Source organism: Gavia stellata, chromosome 5, assembly GCF_030936135.1.
Source record: "Gavia stellata isolate bGavSte3 chromosome 5, bGavSte3.hap2, whole genome shotgun sequence".
Lineage (NCBI taxonomy): Eukaryota > Metazoa > Chordata > Aves > Gaviiformes > Gaviidae > Gavia > Gavia stellata.
In genome coordinates, this window is record NC_082598.1 from 29,024,774 (window position 1) to 29,042,567 (window position 17,794).

Sequence of the window (17,794 nt, forward strand, 5' to 3'; positions counted from 1 at the left end):
CCCCTCCCCACCCAATGGTTTCATCAAAGGGAAACTGTGCAGTGTGATACAGCTTGGAAGGGACTTTCGGAAGTCATTGGCCCAATCTCCTGCTCAAAGCACAGCTAGCCTCAAAGTTAGATCAGGTAGCACAGGGCCTCTAGGGAGATCCTCACCCTTTTCAATCTTCTTGGAGTATTTCTTATCCTTGGAGCATTTCTCATGAGGGAAGGGTCATCTGCTCTTATATTGAGTGAAAGAAGTACAATAACTGATGAAGTACAATACCCTTTTGCTTTTACCTAAGTGTATGGATCAACAAATAATTGATATACAGTGACAAGTCCCCTGTAAGTATTTTGCAACAGTAGAAATATAACCTCTTGGCCACAGGCACGTAGTCTAGATACCCTACGGGGTTGATCCAGTGCAACTGCAGCACCTCTTCTCTTATGCACTAGACAGAATTTTTCAAGAATAGCATGAAATTAAATAAAATCAATTTATTATTGTAATCATAAAATTCACAAAGCATAATACACTTAAAACCAGAAATATTTTATGGCTCAGTTGCTTTTTACCTTCAAAGAAGATGCACTCTTCAGTTCCTTTCCTAGCCCTGCCACTGATTTCTGTGACCTTGGATAAGTCATTTAGGCCAAGTCTTCTCAACAAGTGTAGCTAATGCTAAGTGCATGAATGTGTATGGAGACTTTTATAAGTAAGAGTGACCCAGATCATGTGAAGGCCAAATAACCAAATCTGCATTTAAAATTTTGATCCTCAGACCTCCATGTCTGAATTTCCTGTTCTGTAAATTTTAGAGGAGACTTACATATGTCGCAGGGACATTTGAAGGTATTAATTAGTTCAAATGCACACAGTGGCTTAGAAATGTAAAGTATATAAATACTAAGCATTATTATCAAATAGGTCAGTATTTAACCAATACTCATGTCCTTGTTAGTTTAGACACTTTGTCAAATTTGTGTCTCATTTTGGATGTTTAATACATAATCAGCTCTCTAAATATTTCTGTGCTGGACACAGGCAGCAGAGTACATGACATTAACACTGTCTGAGAAATAAACACTCCTTAAGCCGATACACTGTCTACATGAACAGGCTTCCACAGTCACCTCCCAGACCTCTTAGCCCACTTAGACATGAGAAATGAAGGACTTCCACTGCTGATGGTGAAAATGAGTGGGTGGAAAACCCAGAGGACAAAAGGAAGCTGAATATTTTACAGAGACAAATACACACTTCTGGGAGCAGACTACACAAGATGAATGGTTTTAACAGGATGGATGAGGTTTGCACTCACAAGCACTCTTTCTTACCTCATGAAAACCATCTGTGTATTTCCCCTTCCCTGCCTTATTACTCCAGAGCAACACATGCTCTTTTCCTTGCTGTATGGTTCAGCTCACAGCCCAGAAAGATGAAGTACAAATCCGCCCTGACTTATGTATGATTTACACACCAGGGTCATTTAGGCCCCATTGCAAAACTCACTGAAGTAAACTAAAAACCTGACACTTACCCTGGGGACTCTGGATCAGAACCAGAAAGCATTTTTCACTCTGAGCTCCTGATTCACTATGGTGTTGGGTTTTTCTCTATATTTATCATACTTTATTTTCTTACAGCCTCATTGTTGTTGTTTTTATCCTGTTATACAAATGTTCTAATTCCTCAGTTCCCCATCTGACAGACAGGCAGGCGATCTTTTGCCTTCATCAAAGGGGGGGTGGACAGGAATTTGACTTGGCTGCCACTCCTGTGGCCAGCCCCTCAGACTGGTCAAAAGCAAAGACAATACTGGAACATACTTTGCAGATTTTCTGAAATGAAAACCTTGATAATGTCCCGAAGCTGAAGTAAAATTTAAGCCGTAATGTGCTAAGTGAAGGGAGAGAAACTCTCTGAATCAAGGAACAAGTCACTTAAGGAGATACTTGGCAAGACAAAGGAAGACACAACAGAGAGGTTAAGAATATGAGAAGTTAACTCATGGGAAGGATCCAAAAATCATCCCTTACAGTAGAAAGTGATGAGAGGGAAATGCTTCCAAATTGTAAAATTAAGTATATTCTTGATATTTCTTCTTGTGCCCTCTTCTGCCCATGAAACTAAGTCTTCTTTCAACCTCTTCCACTTCTGTCCAGAGATGGTATGAGAAAATATCTGAAGCTAATACTGTTGACATTACACAAATGCTTCCCGCTGCTCAGAGGAACAAGGGGATGCTCCCCCACCCCTTATCTCACCCTTTACTGCTTCCTGAGCGTTCAAGTTCTGCTGGTTGCCCTAAAAAAGGAGTTGGGATGGTTTTGCCCTCTGAGGTGGGTTTGAAGGCAGCCACAAACAGTTCAGTCTTTTCCAAAACGCATGAACAGTGAACAAACCAATAACCCCTGTTGTTCAACCATCCTTCCTGGGGCCCTCTTCTCAGAGCAGTTATCCCTGGGAGAGCCTCTGTGTCCCTGTGCCCAACACTGCTGTGGGCAGAGATGTGAAGAGGGGCTGCACAACTAGTAACATCCCAGTTTTGCAGTCTCACTGAGGAACTTCTATCTCACATCTTAGCCAGTTCTTCTTCTTCTTGTTCAATTTCTTTTTTTCTTCCAATTCTTATCTTTGCACTTATTTTAGCCTTTATTTTAGGGCTCTTTTCCAACTAGCTAAAAACAGCATAAATGACAGGGCGTAATCTATTTCTCAGGACCGCTTCCAGTGACTGCTGCCAGCCCACATGATACACATAAATCATGGATTTTAGACCTGCACCCCTGCATCAGTTAAAGAGGTAAGTAAAATTATTTGTTGTCTTACACCTCCCTGTTGACAAAGTGACTCCCAGCTGAAGAGATTCACATGTGCTCTTTGTTTCAGCAAGCAAGAAGCATCTATCTCACTCATCAAATGTGCTCCTGAGACAAGAAAGGAGTGTGCAAGCAGCTGTTGTGTAGGACTATTGCATTTGTTAAAATCATGCCCACTTTGTTTTCTCCCAGTGTAGGTATGACTATACGTGGCAATACATATCTAATGCTGTCATTTTCATGGCTGTGAATCTACTCAACAGAATTCCAGAGGAATTTGCCATCAGCAAAGAAATCAGCCTGTAAGTTTTCAGTCTGGCAGCTTTTGTTGTTATATTTTGCTGTTTTTCTAATACTCACTTTTAAATGTGAAAGGTGGAATATTTTGTAAACATATTCTTGAAATATAATGCAAATTTTCATTCTTGTCACCTTTGTCCTTGGAGGCAGCAGACAACCTTGGTAATGAGTGGAAATACGAAATGATAACTTTTCATGAGGCGGGTGCAATGGCAAGAGGATAGAGAACAGTTTCTATTTACGATGACCATTCTTGGCTCTGTTCTAGCTTTTACGCTTTAAGGTCTTACTATATACAAGCACAACCTCCTAAAAAAACAAGTATTATACAATCTCAACCAAAACGTCTTGTTTATTTTCTTACTGAAGTTGGCTGTTTGAGGTGTGTGCAATTTAGAGGCTGGGTCTCCAATGCACTAAGGACATTTTCAGGTAGATCTAATTTTAAAACTGGAAGCGCCAGCCAATGAAAAAGGCCAGTGTTCAGGCCCAGTTTTCATCCCAAATCAGACTGAACTTTTAATGTAAAACTAGCTCTGAGGAAAAACTAGTTAGGACCTTCAATCTCCCCAGCGATGTAGCACAGCAAGTGAGCAGGGGCTACTGGAGATAACAAAGGAACTGGAATTACACTTTCCATGGAAGAACTGCGAACCATAAGTACAGGCAGACAGCGATGTTACCACCCTTTAGAGTAACAAGATCACAACATACTTGAAATTAGAAGGGGAAGCTATCTAGCCTACCTCCTGCTCAACTTCAGAGCTAAGTTCAGCTCCTGCTCTGAGCTGCACTAACCTCAAAGATAGATCAGGTTGCTCAGGGCTTTGAAAGGAGTATCTTTTAATAGTAAATTTCTTGAGAGTTAATAATGCAGAAATCTATCTTTTCTCAAAGAAAACTTCATTTTGATTAAGTATTTTCTTTCCTCTTCGTGACAAAGGAACGCTTTGATCAACATACTTATGTGAAAATATCCCCAGAAAAGTTGCTTGTGTGACTGAATTCAGCCATTCTGTCTCTGTATTGCTAGAAGCAAACAAGCTAGGCTCTTATTTACATGACTCACAGATTCATGAGTGTATGTAGCGAGCACATCACATCACTGAAATGGGACAAAGAGACACATTGCATTCTAGTGGCTCAGTGTGGAAAATACTTCTGAGTGTGAGAATACTACTCGTATTTCTCTACTCACTGCTTTTAAAAGGACTTACTTAACCTGACAATTTAAACAGGGTTTTGCAGTGAGCTTGTTCAGAAAACAATGAAAAGGCAAAGCTGGAGAAAATGAACTCCATTTATCAGAAAAATAATTTCTGGGCCATTCCAGTAACAATGTTTAATTTCTTATTAAAAAAAAAAAACCATTCAAATAAAGACAGGACCAGGCCTAAAAAGCATAGACGCAAAGGTCTCAATCCTACAAATATATATGCAACTTGCCACGGTATGCATCAGCCTGTTAAAATCAAGGGAGCTGCTTGCAACGGAAAGGTGTATGTGTGCTCAACTTCTACAGGATAATACATCAGGCATTAACTCTTTCTGTCCTGCTTCTGACACCTCACCAGCACTGACAAACCTCAGTTGTTAGGAACTGTACAAAAGGAAGTACCTGAAATATCTTTTAACAGGAATCATTACAATATCACACTTCCTATGTCTCTGTTCTTTAAATACCTCCTTAAAACCAGCCTCTGCAGTGCTGTCTACAACTGCCTTCCTTTTTTCAGCAACACTTGAGACTACTGGCTACTTGTTGTTAACATGCCCACTGAGGCCATTAAACTATGCAAATGCACACAGCCTAACTGCAGCCTTCACCTTCTTTATGTCTGTCTCAACACCTGTTGAATGGCTTCCTAACTTACCCTGGATGGTTTGTTCTCTGAGGCTGGGATGGTCTTTCTTGATAACCTCTATAGCACCTGGCAAAAAGACCTTAATCTTCAGCCCCTACTGCTTCTCTTGAGCTAACATCAGAAGGAGAAGGAGCTTGTGAGTCTCCCACACCTGGGATGAAGGACTCGGAAAGTCAGCAGAGGTGTTCCCACAGGTAGCGAGGCAGGGGGCAAAGAAAATGTACTGCCGGGGGGGTTCTGTCATTAGGCATGCAGTGCTGGACTCGCACGCCTCGAGAGGAAGCAAGTTCTGTAATGTTAAGAAAGGATGTAGGATGAGTGGTGTAGTCACAAGGCTGGGAGATCTAAAAAGGGATTTCAAATGAGTGTTACAGATGTTTATCTGACATGATTAAAGACTCAGTAAATTATTCTGGCTGTAGATATTATAGGACAAAAAGAATCCTATAGCTCTTATTATACTCTTCTCACTTTGATTATTAAAGGTGAATAACTTCAATTCACAGTTTTGATATTTACTATTTATTCTTTACAAGCACTGTCCTAAGTGTTTTACAGTCTCTTAAAAGAAAGTAGAACCTGCACTAAGAAGATCTTAATTGACCTTTACAGCATATGAAAAGAGGGATAAAAATGGGGCACAAAGAGGGCATGTGTTTTGACCTGTACCTGTTTTATTTCCTGAGGGTGTGGAGGCTTACTGAGAGATCTGAAGTAAAGGGAAATGGCTGGGAGGGTGAGATGCTTTCCTTAGTGCGGGGCAGCATCGCACCATCTACAGATCCCAGGATAAAGTGCAAGTTCAGTGTGTCAGTCCGCAGCTCTTGATCGCTTGCACAGCTTTCCCGCTGCACTGAAACCCCAAAGCACACTAAAAGTATCTCCAGCTTGCCATTTTCTGCCATCCAAGAAGACTGCTCACAAGCTGCATTTGACTCAAGGGATTACTAGAGGTATAAAATGACAATAGAATTATCACTAAGCAGATGAAATATGTGACCTGTTTCGTTATCTGTCTCTTTTCTCTAAGTATAAATATTAACAGGGTTTGGGTTTTACCTGCAAATGTAGTAATTTCAGAGTTCCTAGGTTTCATTTCATAGTTTTTAAACCCAACCCAAATTTTTACAGATTTGAAAATTTGATCCAAGATTTTTAATATACCTTATCAGTATAGTTACGGCAAAATGTCACCGGCTCAGTGCCAAGTAAGAAAAAATATATACCCATCCTAATTCTCATTTTTCTTTTACCTGTCTGAGAAGCCACACAGCCAAGCAACCAGCAGGGCACAGATGTCTGACAATGAATAATTGAGAGATCCTGAGCTCAGTTTCCCATTCCATTTTCTGGGCACACTGTTACACTGTAATGCAATTTTGCTAATTAATGATGCTGCTTTCCCACTTAACACCAGTCCTGCTTCTGGCCTGTGGCCGGTGTACCTGTTCCCACAATAGTTCTCACCACTGACTGGAAAACTGCAAGTCCAGTTGGACACTTAGATTATGAGTATCCTGGGTCTGCAAGTCTCAATTTCCAATTACTCAAACCAGTCAGTATTACAAATACCAGCATTTCCAGTCATCATCTCCACATACAAAGTGCACAGTGTGAGGCACACACCTCCCCTTCTCTGTTTTGAGCAGAATCACAAAGACACACCTTTCCTCATGCTACATTTAAGAAGGCACAAGGTATCGCTAGAGAGAGATGCATTGTCACCACTTTTGCAATTTTTTCCCCTAGTTTCAGTAAAAGTTGTGGTCTTCCCTCCTACAGATCTTATCCAGTGGGAAACAGGAAGAACTTCCTTTTTTTCAGTGATATTGCATTCTCTTTAAGTAGCCAACAGTGTCTGAGCAGGACATTGTCTTTGTAGTGTGTGCCCTTTCTGATTCCAAATGAAAATATGCATTGAAAAAAAGATCTTTAATAAACTGGAAACATTTCTTTGTGTAAGAAAAAAGGTTCCCTCCTGGAAGTTTAGGCATAATGAAGGTGAAAAATGTACAAGCAATTGGCCCAGGATGGTTTTACGAATCATGCTTTGAAATAATGTTATTCGTCTTGCTTCTAGTAAGCATTCAACATGCCTCAGAATATGAAAAAAGTCATGGCTACTACATTAGAACCAGTGGATTTCAATTGTTTTAGTTTACTAGTGTTTACATATGCTTAATCAAGATGAAACTATTCCCCACCCAACAGGTCTGCCTTCACTAACACAGTCCAGAAAATATTTTTTAAAAATTATATTGACAAGATGTATGTCTATCTCATAGCCCCTATAAACACTATACCCAGCACAGAAATGAGAGGGAAAGGAACTTGGCATTATTGTTAGCAACGGTTTAAAGAAAAGAGATTATTGAATAACAAATATGAGAAAATAACCACAAGAAAAGACCATAAGAGCAGAAATTGAAGCCACCACAGAAGTCTGGTTCTCTTTAAAAATATTGCAAACTGGTGGCAAAAGCCTCCAGATTAACCTCCTAGGTTTTTAGGCACTAAGCAGCCTGATTTCCAAAAGTGCAAAGCAGCACCCCTGTTTATGTGCCTAAATTCTGGGGCGCTCAGTAAATTCCAAGATGGCATGTTGGGGACCCATCAGGTTTCACTCAGCCAGAATGAGTGAGCAAACCCCACTGGAGTGGATGGAAAGACACACTGCTGTATTCTGGATCAAGTTTATTGACTGCAGAAGAAGCTGCAAGTTTGTAAACCATGTCTGTAAATCAGAGCACCAGATGTCTCGTCCCCTGTAAAAGCTTTTAGAAAATGTTCATGAACAACAGGGATGATATCTGGACTTTGAAAGTTAGCCTCTTTGCCACAGTCACCCATTTTGGATGTCACCTGTTCTTTGTAAAAGGTGTTGTTAAACAGCTGCCGAAAGCAAGAATTATGTCACAGGGAGTATTTTTATCAAAATTACAACAAGATTCTTCCACACTGAAAAAGCATGCTATATTTTCCTAGAAATACATTTTCTGCAAAGAAAGCAGAACTTCAATAGTCCTTAAACTTCAGATAAAACTATTGAGCATTTCACTTGGTAACACGTGGGAGAGTGGAAGTCTTGCTGTTAATAATTTATCTTTTTCAGTCCTGGAAGCAGTGGAAGACAGGTCCCAGTCATGTTTCCATCATCCACCACATGGGGCAAAAAGGATCCTTCTTACCACCCCTGTTATGGCAAGAGTCATGCCATGCAGCTCCTCCGTTGTGCAATTATTAAAAGTACTATATAAATCTCTTTCTTCCCAAGCCCCAACCACTGAGGGATCTTTTCAGTATTGTCTCCACACAGCAGGATATTTGCAGTTGCTTCAAGATCCCAGTTTAGAGTCCAGATGTCCCCAGTGATCAAGCTGAACAAAAGGGAGTTGAATTTCCAAGGCGTGCCACCTTTGGGAAACAGCCAACGGCTCAGTAGTCTTATTTTTGGGAGGCTCAGCAGAGGAATCTCAACGCTGGTCTGCAGAAGCCAGGGCAGCTCAGCTGGGAGAGCTCTCAGAGGAACCGGCTTGCCGAGGAGAACATCCTCGCCCTTCCTGGAAGTACATTTGTTGGGCTGAGGCATCCCTAACGGCAGGAGACCTGCAGGGCAGGCTTAGCTCACGCCTTTCCCAACCAGATGATAAGCTCCAGAAATGCACCTAAAACATTTCAACCACTAATGGTCATTCAGTGCTGGGACCAGACTACACCTAGTCCGAACTAAAAGCTGCCCTGAAATGTACAGAGAGCGAAGAATTCATATAGAATAAACCCTTGCACTTAAAGCTTTAAGAGAGATTTTGGCAAGCTAGGGAGAGCAGTGGTCTCACTTTCATACAGGTGCATCTGACTTTCACATTGGCTCATGACAAAGCTAAAATTATCTGCAGGATATAATCCTGTACACCATCAAGCAATAAAACAGGACTCTACAGTCCCATGGAAAATCCTAATCCAGTGCTTCAGAGGAACCAGGTAACTTTATTATGGCTATGTTTGATACAACTCTGAACAAAAAGATACCTTTTGGCAGACTTCTATGAGCAAGACATTTTTTTAAAAGTGCTATACCCAAACAACACCAAATATAATTGAACACTACTAAAATACATTAACCATGATTAGTAAATTTTAAAAACTCTTTCCAAACGGCAATGCTAAAGTACTGTTGAATTGAGCTAGGATATCAGATTTTTCAGGAAGAAAGGACTAAAATAACAGGAAAAGAAAGATATGTTCAGTGTGTAAGTACTCAAAGCCAATTGAAAATATTTATTATACTGTAACAAACTGCTAATAAAATAATCATTTTCATAAATTTGTATTGTCAAGGTTACAAGAAGTAGCTTTGAGGGTGAGAGGCTCTTCTTGTAATCTCTCAGAAAATGTGTTGTGCTGCTTCTCCCAAGAGTGACAGGTTTGCATAGAAATGTACGTAGTTAAAACACTCAAAATTATCATTACAATTTGTGTCACAAACTATGCGTTTAAATATTCCTGCATTTTTGAAATATCGTGGTGTATTTCAACCACAAAAGCATCACCGAAAGTCTGCCATTTCTCAGAAATAAATCTGCACGACACTGCAGGCTCTTCAAAAGCATCAAATGCGTATCCCAAGGTCACCGCACGCAGGATTGTATAGTGCACAGGTGGTGGTTGAATCCGAAAGGGATAAATGTTATCTCCGCTGAGCTACCGTGCAGGGAAACAGAGCGGCACCGGCAAAGTCAGGAATTGTTCACAGGGCTCCGATCAGTCACCATGGGATACTGCTCGTAAGAGGTCGGGCTACGTTAAGAGCTCAAATTCTCAGTCTTTTTAAAAAATCCCCTTCTAAACGCAAGACCAGTTACTTTGGTTGAAAACCCGCAACTAAAAATCTGTTGCCACCTCCCTCCCGCCTGTGCCACAGCGGGTCCCTCTGCGCGGCGGCTCCGGGGACGAAGGGGCGCAGGGAGCAGCGCCGTGGGGGGATGCCCCGTTAAGCCTCGAGCCCTCACAGCTGGAAAAGGACTACTTGCACCAAAACGTGCCCTTTCCTTCGGATTTGCCAATCCCCTTTTACGTTATCGCCAACACCAGAGCGTATCAGTGTGAATTTCCACCGAGAAGCGCCCTCAGCAATTACTTATTTCCTCTTGACGAGAAGTTCGCGCCCCAGCGGGGGCGGCCGCGCCCGGCCGGGGCAGCCCCTCACGGCAGCCCGGGGGCTCTCGGTCCCGCCCTGCCCAGCCAGCCGCTTGGCTTCGCCGCCCGCTGCGTCAGGACCGCCCCGCCACCGGCTCCTGTGGCCGCGCCATCGCCCTCAGCCCCTCCGCGGCGGGGCGGGGCGGGGTCCGGGGCAGGGCGGGGCGGGGGCGCCGCACGCGGGCCGTGGCGGGCAGAGGTGCTCCCCGAGGGCCGCGGCGCCCCGCTCCGCGCATGCGTCGTGCTGTCAGGAATTGTTGCTCCGCTCCGCACCAAGTTGCAGTCCGCGGCTCTTCCCCCGCGAGGCGGCGGCGCGGCCGGGACCGAGATGGGGGGTGCGGCGGCGAGGCGCGACGGCCCGCGGGTCCTGTCGCTGCCGCTGGTGCTGGCCGTGGCGTGCGCGGCGCGCAGGTGAGCGCCGCCGGGCCGCGGAGGGGTGCGGGCGTGGGGCCGCCTGACCGCCTCCCTAACCCGCCTGTGCTCCTTCCCGCAGCGCCGACGGGCCCAGCAACATGTCCTACGTGAAGGAGACGGTGGACAGGCTGCTGCAGGGCTACGACATCCGCCTCCGGCCCGACTTCGGAGGTGAGGCGCCCGCGCTCCCCCGACCCGCGCCCCAGCCCTCTGGGCGCCCCCCGCCGGCTAACGCCGCCTCCCGCTCCCCCCGCAGGTCCGCCCGTGGATGTGGGCATGCGGATAGAGATCGCCAGCATCGACGTGGTCTCAGAAGTCAACATGGTGAGTGACCCGCGGGCCGAGCCGGGCCGGAGGGCGCTGCCGCCGGCTCCCCGCCGCGCCCGGCCGGAGCGGGGGGGTCCACAGCGCCGCCTGCCGGCCGCGCCGCGCAGCTCCGCGCCGCCCCGCGGGTGCGGAGGCAGCCAGCGACCCGGCGGGGCGAGCGCGGCCCCGGCGGCAGCGCAAGCCCCGCGGGGACGGGCTGTAACCTGGCCGGTGCCCGGCTGGAGGAGGGGGCAGCCTCCCGAGCGAGAGCAAATACTATAAAATAGCCAAGCACGTGGCGGTTGCCAGGAAAAGTTATTTGTGTGGTTGAGATAACGTTTGCATGCTAGAATTAGCACTCCAGAAAGTGCTCCCTGCCATGATCAAAGTACCTGCTACAGGTTTGAGGTTCTGGGTTCTGCTTGCAACGGGCTTGCCCTTTGCATGATCGACAGCTGTCGTCAGAAGTGTTGGAGTTTCTTGAGCTGTAACAGCAGATGGGCAGATGTGCATTTTTTCATGTTAAATGATTCAAAGAGTCAGACGCTTCACTTTGTACGCTAGTGGCGTTGAGTAAAAGGTGCAAAAACAAAAGAAAAAGGAGCTTCTAGAAAATGCTCTCTTGTAGAACGGAAAAAACCCTGACATTGCAGATCAAGGATGTTGCCTATCCAGCTATCAAAATCAAAAAAGTCTCCTAGCTACAGGTGTGAAACATACCGCATTTGATTTCAGTTCTGCTGCTGGAAGGAATGCTAATAGACATGCAGGCTTAAGGAGCAAAAATGCGTCTTGTATAGTGCTTTCCTCGTTTGACAGCCTTTTCCCAGAAGATGACAAAAAATCAGTTACAAGTCTGAACATTTAACAAAATCATGTTGGATTAGTATGCACCGTGGGCATTTTGCTCTCATCCTCTTTTCTTGTGTTTGGTCTCATGAAAATCTGAGATGCTTTCTTTCCATAGGGGAACACCTATTTAGTTAAAAGAATCTGGAAACCTTACATTTCCATTCTGATCAGCAGTTTATTTGACTCAAAAAAAGTTGATATTTGCCCATCCAAAGTAATTTACCCAAGAGTTGGGATTTTTTCCTTGGTGTGTTAGTTAATAGTTGTAGTCATTTTTATATTTATTCTGTTGTTTGTTATATATACACAGTTCCTGTTTGTGTGTAACTGTTGTATCTGCTTAGGAGTATGCTTGGCAGAATAGGGGGGAAAGGAGATTTGTCACATTGCCTGTAGCATAGCAGGCTCTGCAGAGTGCTAATACCACACAAAGACAACATTTTGCAAGTTTCAGCTCCTGGAGTTCCTGTTGCTGTATTTTACTTCCAAGGAGGAACATAGTAGGGGCTGTGCAGATGAGGCAGAGAAAACAGAACATAGACCTTATCAAAGAACAAATCTACTCCAACTCCAAACTGTTTCTACCACCCTGTAATGGAATTGCTGCCTCTACAATGCAGTACACCCTGGGAAAGCCAAACACAGTAAACACCATCACCAAAATACCTGCTCTGAAAGGTCCAGAACTTATCTTGTAAAGTCTCAACACCTGAATTACTGTTAATTTGGAGGGGAGTGCATGTGACGGTTTCAGTGGCAATGTCACGGGGCATCAATTGCATTGCACCAGCTCACAGCATTTCTGCTTAGCTTTGATGGATCCAACATGCAACTTCCTCCTCCATTCCAACGCTTGCACAGCCCCTGGGAAACTGTAATTTGAACTTTCTGTTTTTTAATCAAGGATGGTTACATGCTAGATGGATTCCTTTACTAATCTCCATGTGCTAGGGCGGCAGCTTGACTAAGTCCGGTCAAAAAGTAAGATGCCACGTCTCTCACAGTGGGAGGAAGCAACCATTCCCAGGTATAGCCAATTCCTTAAGGCAAAACATGGAAAAAACAGTCTCCATTCTGAATCAGTCTGAAAGGGGCTTTCCCATATCACAAGTGCTTACCTGTACATACCCATGGCTAGAGTGTTCGTTGTTGCGAGGTCTTTATTGTGTTGCTAGAGACTGTTACAGTCTTTTGGACAATGTTCAATAATTCCATCCATCATTGCAGAAATGAGGGGAACAATAGCTTAAGAAAAATTTTTGTACCTAGTAAAATAATGTTTTATTCTAGTACTTTTTCTGAGAATCACAGCCTTGAAATGCTTAATGTTGCAGCAACCTGTGAATCATTCATCTTCTCTCCTTTTCAGCCATTGTCTTGTAGATTTTTTTTTTCTTTGTTTAGCAAGAGCTACCATACTGTGCCTTCAGAGCCAGAAATGTTTACCAGAAGATGCTAGTTTATAGCTTCTGTTGTCTATAGGGCAGTTTCTTTGCTGAAGGAAACTGGTAACATGAGCAGAGAGAGCAACACCCTCATTGTCTAAGCTCCTCCTGGCAAGAGAGTCTAGTTGGACTCCACCAGAGCTCTGTTCAGTCAGTCTCACCCTAGGGAGTTGTCTCATTCCTTGGTTCTCCTCAGGCACATGAAACCTTATTTCCAGAATGACAGAGGCAGCTATTCCAAATCCTGGTACCCACAGGCAGGGTTACATTTTCTATTCCAGTGTCAGTACTTAAATAAGAGTAAAGAGTAAAAAAACCCAAACTATTATATATATAGGCTATGAAGGAGGTGTACCCCTTTGGTGCATTAGCTGAGAATTTGTCTTGGCTGTAGGCTGACTGCCAAGTCAACAGGCTGATGATCTGTATGTCTGAGTAAATCGAGTCCTCAGGTAAAAAGTTGAAATATACACAACAGAACGATTGTGAATTCTGTGAACACCATCAGTAATAATGGTTCACTCAAGCAGCTTGTCTAGTTGTAGTGGCTTCTTCAAACATACTAAACTATTGTGAAATACTTTACTCAGCTAATGAATTGAGACTTGCACAGCCTTGAGTCAACCTTTCTGTTATTTCCCCTGAGTACTCGGTCCTCATCTGTTCAGTTCTTTAAACTGCATTGGTTTATAGCTGCTTGGTAGTTCAATAATACTGTAGTAAGCTGCCATAGCAACTTTTACAGAAGGATTAATTGAAGCACTCGTTCTCATGATTCTCCCATTTGGCATCAGATATGTTGTCATATATTGATTTTTGCAGGTAATAAGCTGAAGAGCTTGTCATACATGGAACAAGCAGAAGCAGAATGTAAAAGTCCTCATGACTGTTGCCCGGTTCTAACCATACTTTCTTCCTAATATACCATGAGATAAGTTTTAATCTGTTTCTGTCAGATTTTCACATCCTTTCTACAGTAACTGCAAGTATTCCCTTCCAAAGGTACAAGGTGACCCTTTGCTTTGTCTCAGTTAATGACTGTTCAGCTAACTTTCATCTATGACAGAGTTCCTTTAGAAGTGTATCAGACATTTATATGAATATAGAGTTCATTAAGTACGATGCTATGACTAAATCTATTAAGCTGTTGTGACGTGAATTGTCTGGTTTACTCTGATACCTTGGCATGGTTAACAGAAGGTGCTGTTTGTACATCAAGAATAAACATGGATAGCATGATTCATGGTAACTACCTTCAAGCTTCAGGACAAGCAAACAAATAGCATATTGCTATACCTACCAGGAAACAGTCAAGAAGTAGCTGGACTCTGTAAAAAAAATTCACATGTAGTACATGACATAATTTTCTCTAAAATGTATTTGCTACTGAGCAGGTGGTCAAACTTCTATAATAGGGAAAAGATAGCTGTACACATTCTGAAGTTTTGAAAACCAGTGCATGTGATAAAGAACCTTTTATAGAGCAGTTAAGAGACACCAAAAAGAAAAAAAAAAAAAGTGCCCATTATTTTATATTGGGAGCATTGTTCCTGACGTACCATAGTGATTTTAGACTGGTGGTGATTTGGTTTGTATGATAGCAGATTGAAGGTTTTGTGTCACAGCAAAAAGAGGGTAAAGAAAACACAGAAAGAATGTTTCATGATTCTTTGACAGGAGAAGTATAATTCTTTAGCTTCTGTACACCCAAAGTCACTTTTACTCAAGGCTCTTACAGTTATCTGATCTCCCGAATAAGCTGCAAATCTTGCAGAGAAGCAGGATCTCATCAGTTGCCTACTGCTCAAAAGTTACTACCTGGTTCTCAAGATTTCTCCTTAAGTAGTCTGTCTTTTATGCTGTCAACATCCCAACCTGTTGGATAATGTCTTTTTGCCCCAGAGAAAAAATTAATTTAGCTTAAACGACTCACTCTTGTGTCCTTTTGGGAAAAATGATAATTAAATAAGCCAGCTGCATAGATTTATTTTTTTTCATCAATTTCACGTGGTACCACCCTCTCATATTCCGTCTCAATCCTTCTAGCCTGTATGATTATACATAAGAAATTAGAAATAGAGACAGCCTTATATTCTGATGCATCTTTGATGCCATGGCTTATGCTGAATGATGAAGTCGTGTGTTTGTGACACAAAGTAGACCTGCGTGTCATGTTTGATCCCTCGCTCTGTCATGAGTGCAGATTGTCATTTGTTTGGAGAATGAAGTGTCTCCCACAGTACTTAAAGCTCCACTGCCCATGTTGTCAGACATCCTTTTCTACTACACTTACTTAGCTTTCCCTGGAAGCAATACAGTATTTCTCTTTTTTCCTTGCTTTAGGGCTGCTCCCAGGCCTACTGCTGGAACACTAGCGTACATTAGAAATTGAATCCAAGAGAAAAGCATTTTCTGATGTACTAGAAGTTTACAGATCTATTACTTTAGAGGCTGATAAACAGTTCTCTGTCTGAAGGCTCGACTATATTAGTTAGTTCTGAGCATCTTACTTTGTACAATTTGGGTAGTGAACAGTTCTGCAAGTGTGGAAACATGAAGAACAAACTTGTGTTCTCCCCCATGTGAATTCTAGAACGAATCTCCTTGATCTTCAGAGTGTGTCTTTCTGGGATACTTCATGCTCTTTCTGTTTGAACTTTCACAGGGTCATTTCCCACATGACAGTGTTGGTGTATTTTACTTCTTTTGGGATCTGCATAGGTTTGCTGTGTTTGCTGCTTATCACCAGTCTAACTGCTCAATTCCCTTCAAAAAATGACAGAAATCAACAGAATATGTTCCAGACAGTCTGAACGTCAGAACCAAGCCAAATGAATAAGCAGTCTTTGTCTAAGCAAATATCACTCTGCAGGTTGAAACAGAGGATTAGAGTTTTGTTCAGTTGTATAAACAGCAGTAAAGAAGGACATCTGCATCCAGAGCTGCATGAACAGGGGGAGGAGGTGCTACAGGCGCCGGAGCAGAGATTCCCCTGCAGCCCCTGGTGAAGACCATGGTGAGGCAGGCTGTCCCCCTGCAGCCCATGGAGGTCCATGGTGGAGCAGGTATCCACCTGCAGCCTGTGGAGGACCCCACGCCAGAGCAGGTGGATGTGCCCGAAGGAGGCCGTGGCCCCGTGGGAAGCCTGCACTGGAGCAGGCTCCTGGCAGGACTTGTGGACCCATGGAGAGAGGAACCCACGCTGGAGCAGGTTTGCTGGCAGGACTTGGGACCCCGTGGGGGACCCATGCTGGAGCAATCTGTTCCTGAAGGACTGCACCCTGTGGAAAGGACCCACGCTGGAGCAGTTTGTGAAGAACTGTAGCGCATGGGAAGAACCTACATTGGAGAAGTTAGTGCAGAACTGTCTCCTGTGGGAGGCATCCCACACTGGAGCAGGGGAAGAGTGTGAGGAGGAAGGAGCGAACTGACCGCAACCCCCATTCCCCATCCCCCTGTGCTGCTTGGGGGGAGGAGGTAGAGAAAATCAGGAGTGAAGTTGAGCCCAGGAAGAAAGGAGGGGTGCGGGGAAGGTGTTTTTAAGATTTTATTTTATTTCTCATTATCCTACTCTGATTTTGATTTGTCAATAAATTAAACTAATTTCCCCAAGTCGAGTCTATTTTGCCTGTGACATTAATGGTGAGGGATCTCCCTGTCCTTATCCTGACCCATGAGCCTTTTGTTATATTCTCTTTCCCCTGTCCAGCTGAGGAAGGGGAGTGATAGAACAGCTTTGGGCACTTGGCGTCTAGCCAGGGTCAGCCCATCACAGGTAGAGATGTATGGGTGCAGGTTATCTTAAGGCACTTTTTGCAGCCTGAGGGAGGCTTAAGCTGTGTTTATAGGCATAGCCAGAGTTTCATGTGTCATCTTGTTCTTTCTCCCTGGCTGGATTAAGTATCTGAGAATTTAGCATGGTGGCTGTTGTGAATCTCAATGTAGGAAACAAACTCTACACTAGGGAACCAAATTGGCATTATGAACCCCATCTCATACCTCTTTGCATTACAGCAGCCAAGTCTCATTTTTTGTAACCTTAAGTCTGGTTCCTGGAGAACTAAAAAGTCAAACTCCTTCAGCTCAGCCAGTGAGGCAACAGAAGTGATCAGACTAGTCACAATGATAATAAATGGTCCTTGGTCTAAATATATTTGCCTGAAGATGTTCATACAGATTAAACTGATTCTTAAAAAAGACATAAAACTCAATAATTATTAATGAAAATTTGCTTAGCTGTAGTGCAGAAGAAGAAAGGAGAAGTACTTTCCTGTTATACAGCAACTCTCTTGAAGAGCATGAAGGACATGCAAAAGCACTTGAAATGAATATTAATAAGAATGTTCAGCAACTGATTTTATTTTTTTCCAGCAAATATGGAAAAACTAATCAAGTAATAATACATAAAGGTCAGATCATTTCATCACTGTCTATTCCAAACAGGAGTAATTATATTAAAGAGTGAAACATGGAATGAATGTAGAAATAGGCAGCTTGAGGTTAAACGACTCAGTCACTGTTATTGGATGTTTTGTTGGGTTATTTTTCATTTGGCTACATGAACAAGCAGTTCTTCAGCAAAATTAATAAGTAGGCAAAAAAGATAAAG

At 43.3% G+C, this 17,794-nt stretch overlaps 1 protein-coding gene across 2 annotated transcripts in view; it reads left to right on the top strand.

Annotated features, from left to right (window-relative positions):
- The first annotated feature begins 10,508 nt into the window (after positions 1-10,508).
- GABRB1 (gamma-aminobutyric acid type A receptor subunit beta1) overlaps positions 10,509-17,794 on the top strand; it is a 134,131-nt gene continuing 126,845 nt past the window's right edge. The window contains exons 1-3 of one of the 2 annotated variants that reach the window (XM_059817581.1): positions 10,509-10,579; positions 10,662-10,753; positions 10,839-10,906. In XM_059817581.1, the coding sequence (XP_059673564.1) occupies positions 10,681-10,753; positions 10,839-10,906 (141 nt within the window). In that variant the 5' untranslated portion in view covers positions 10,509-10,579; positions 10,662-10,680. Of the gene's footprint in view, positions 10,580-10,661; positions 10,754-10,838; positions 10,907-11,263; positions 11,290-17,794 lie in introns of those variants that run through there. The other variant, XM_059817583.1, reaches the window with a different exon arrangement.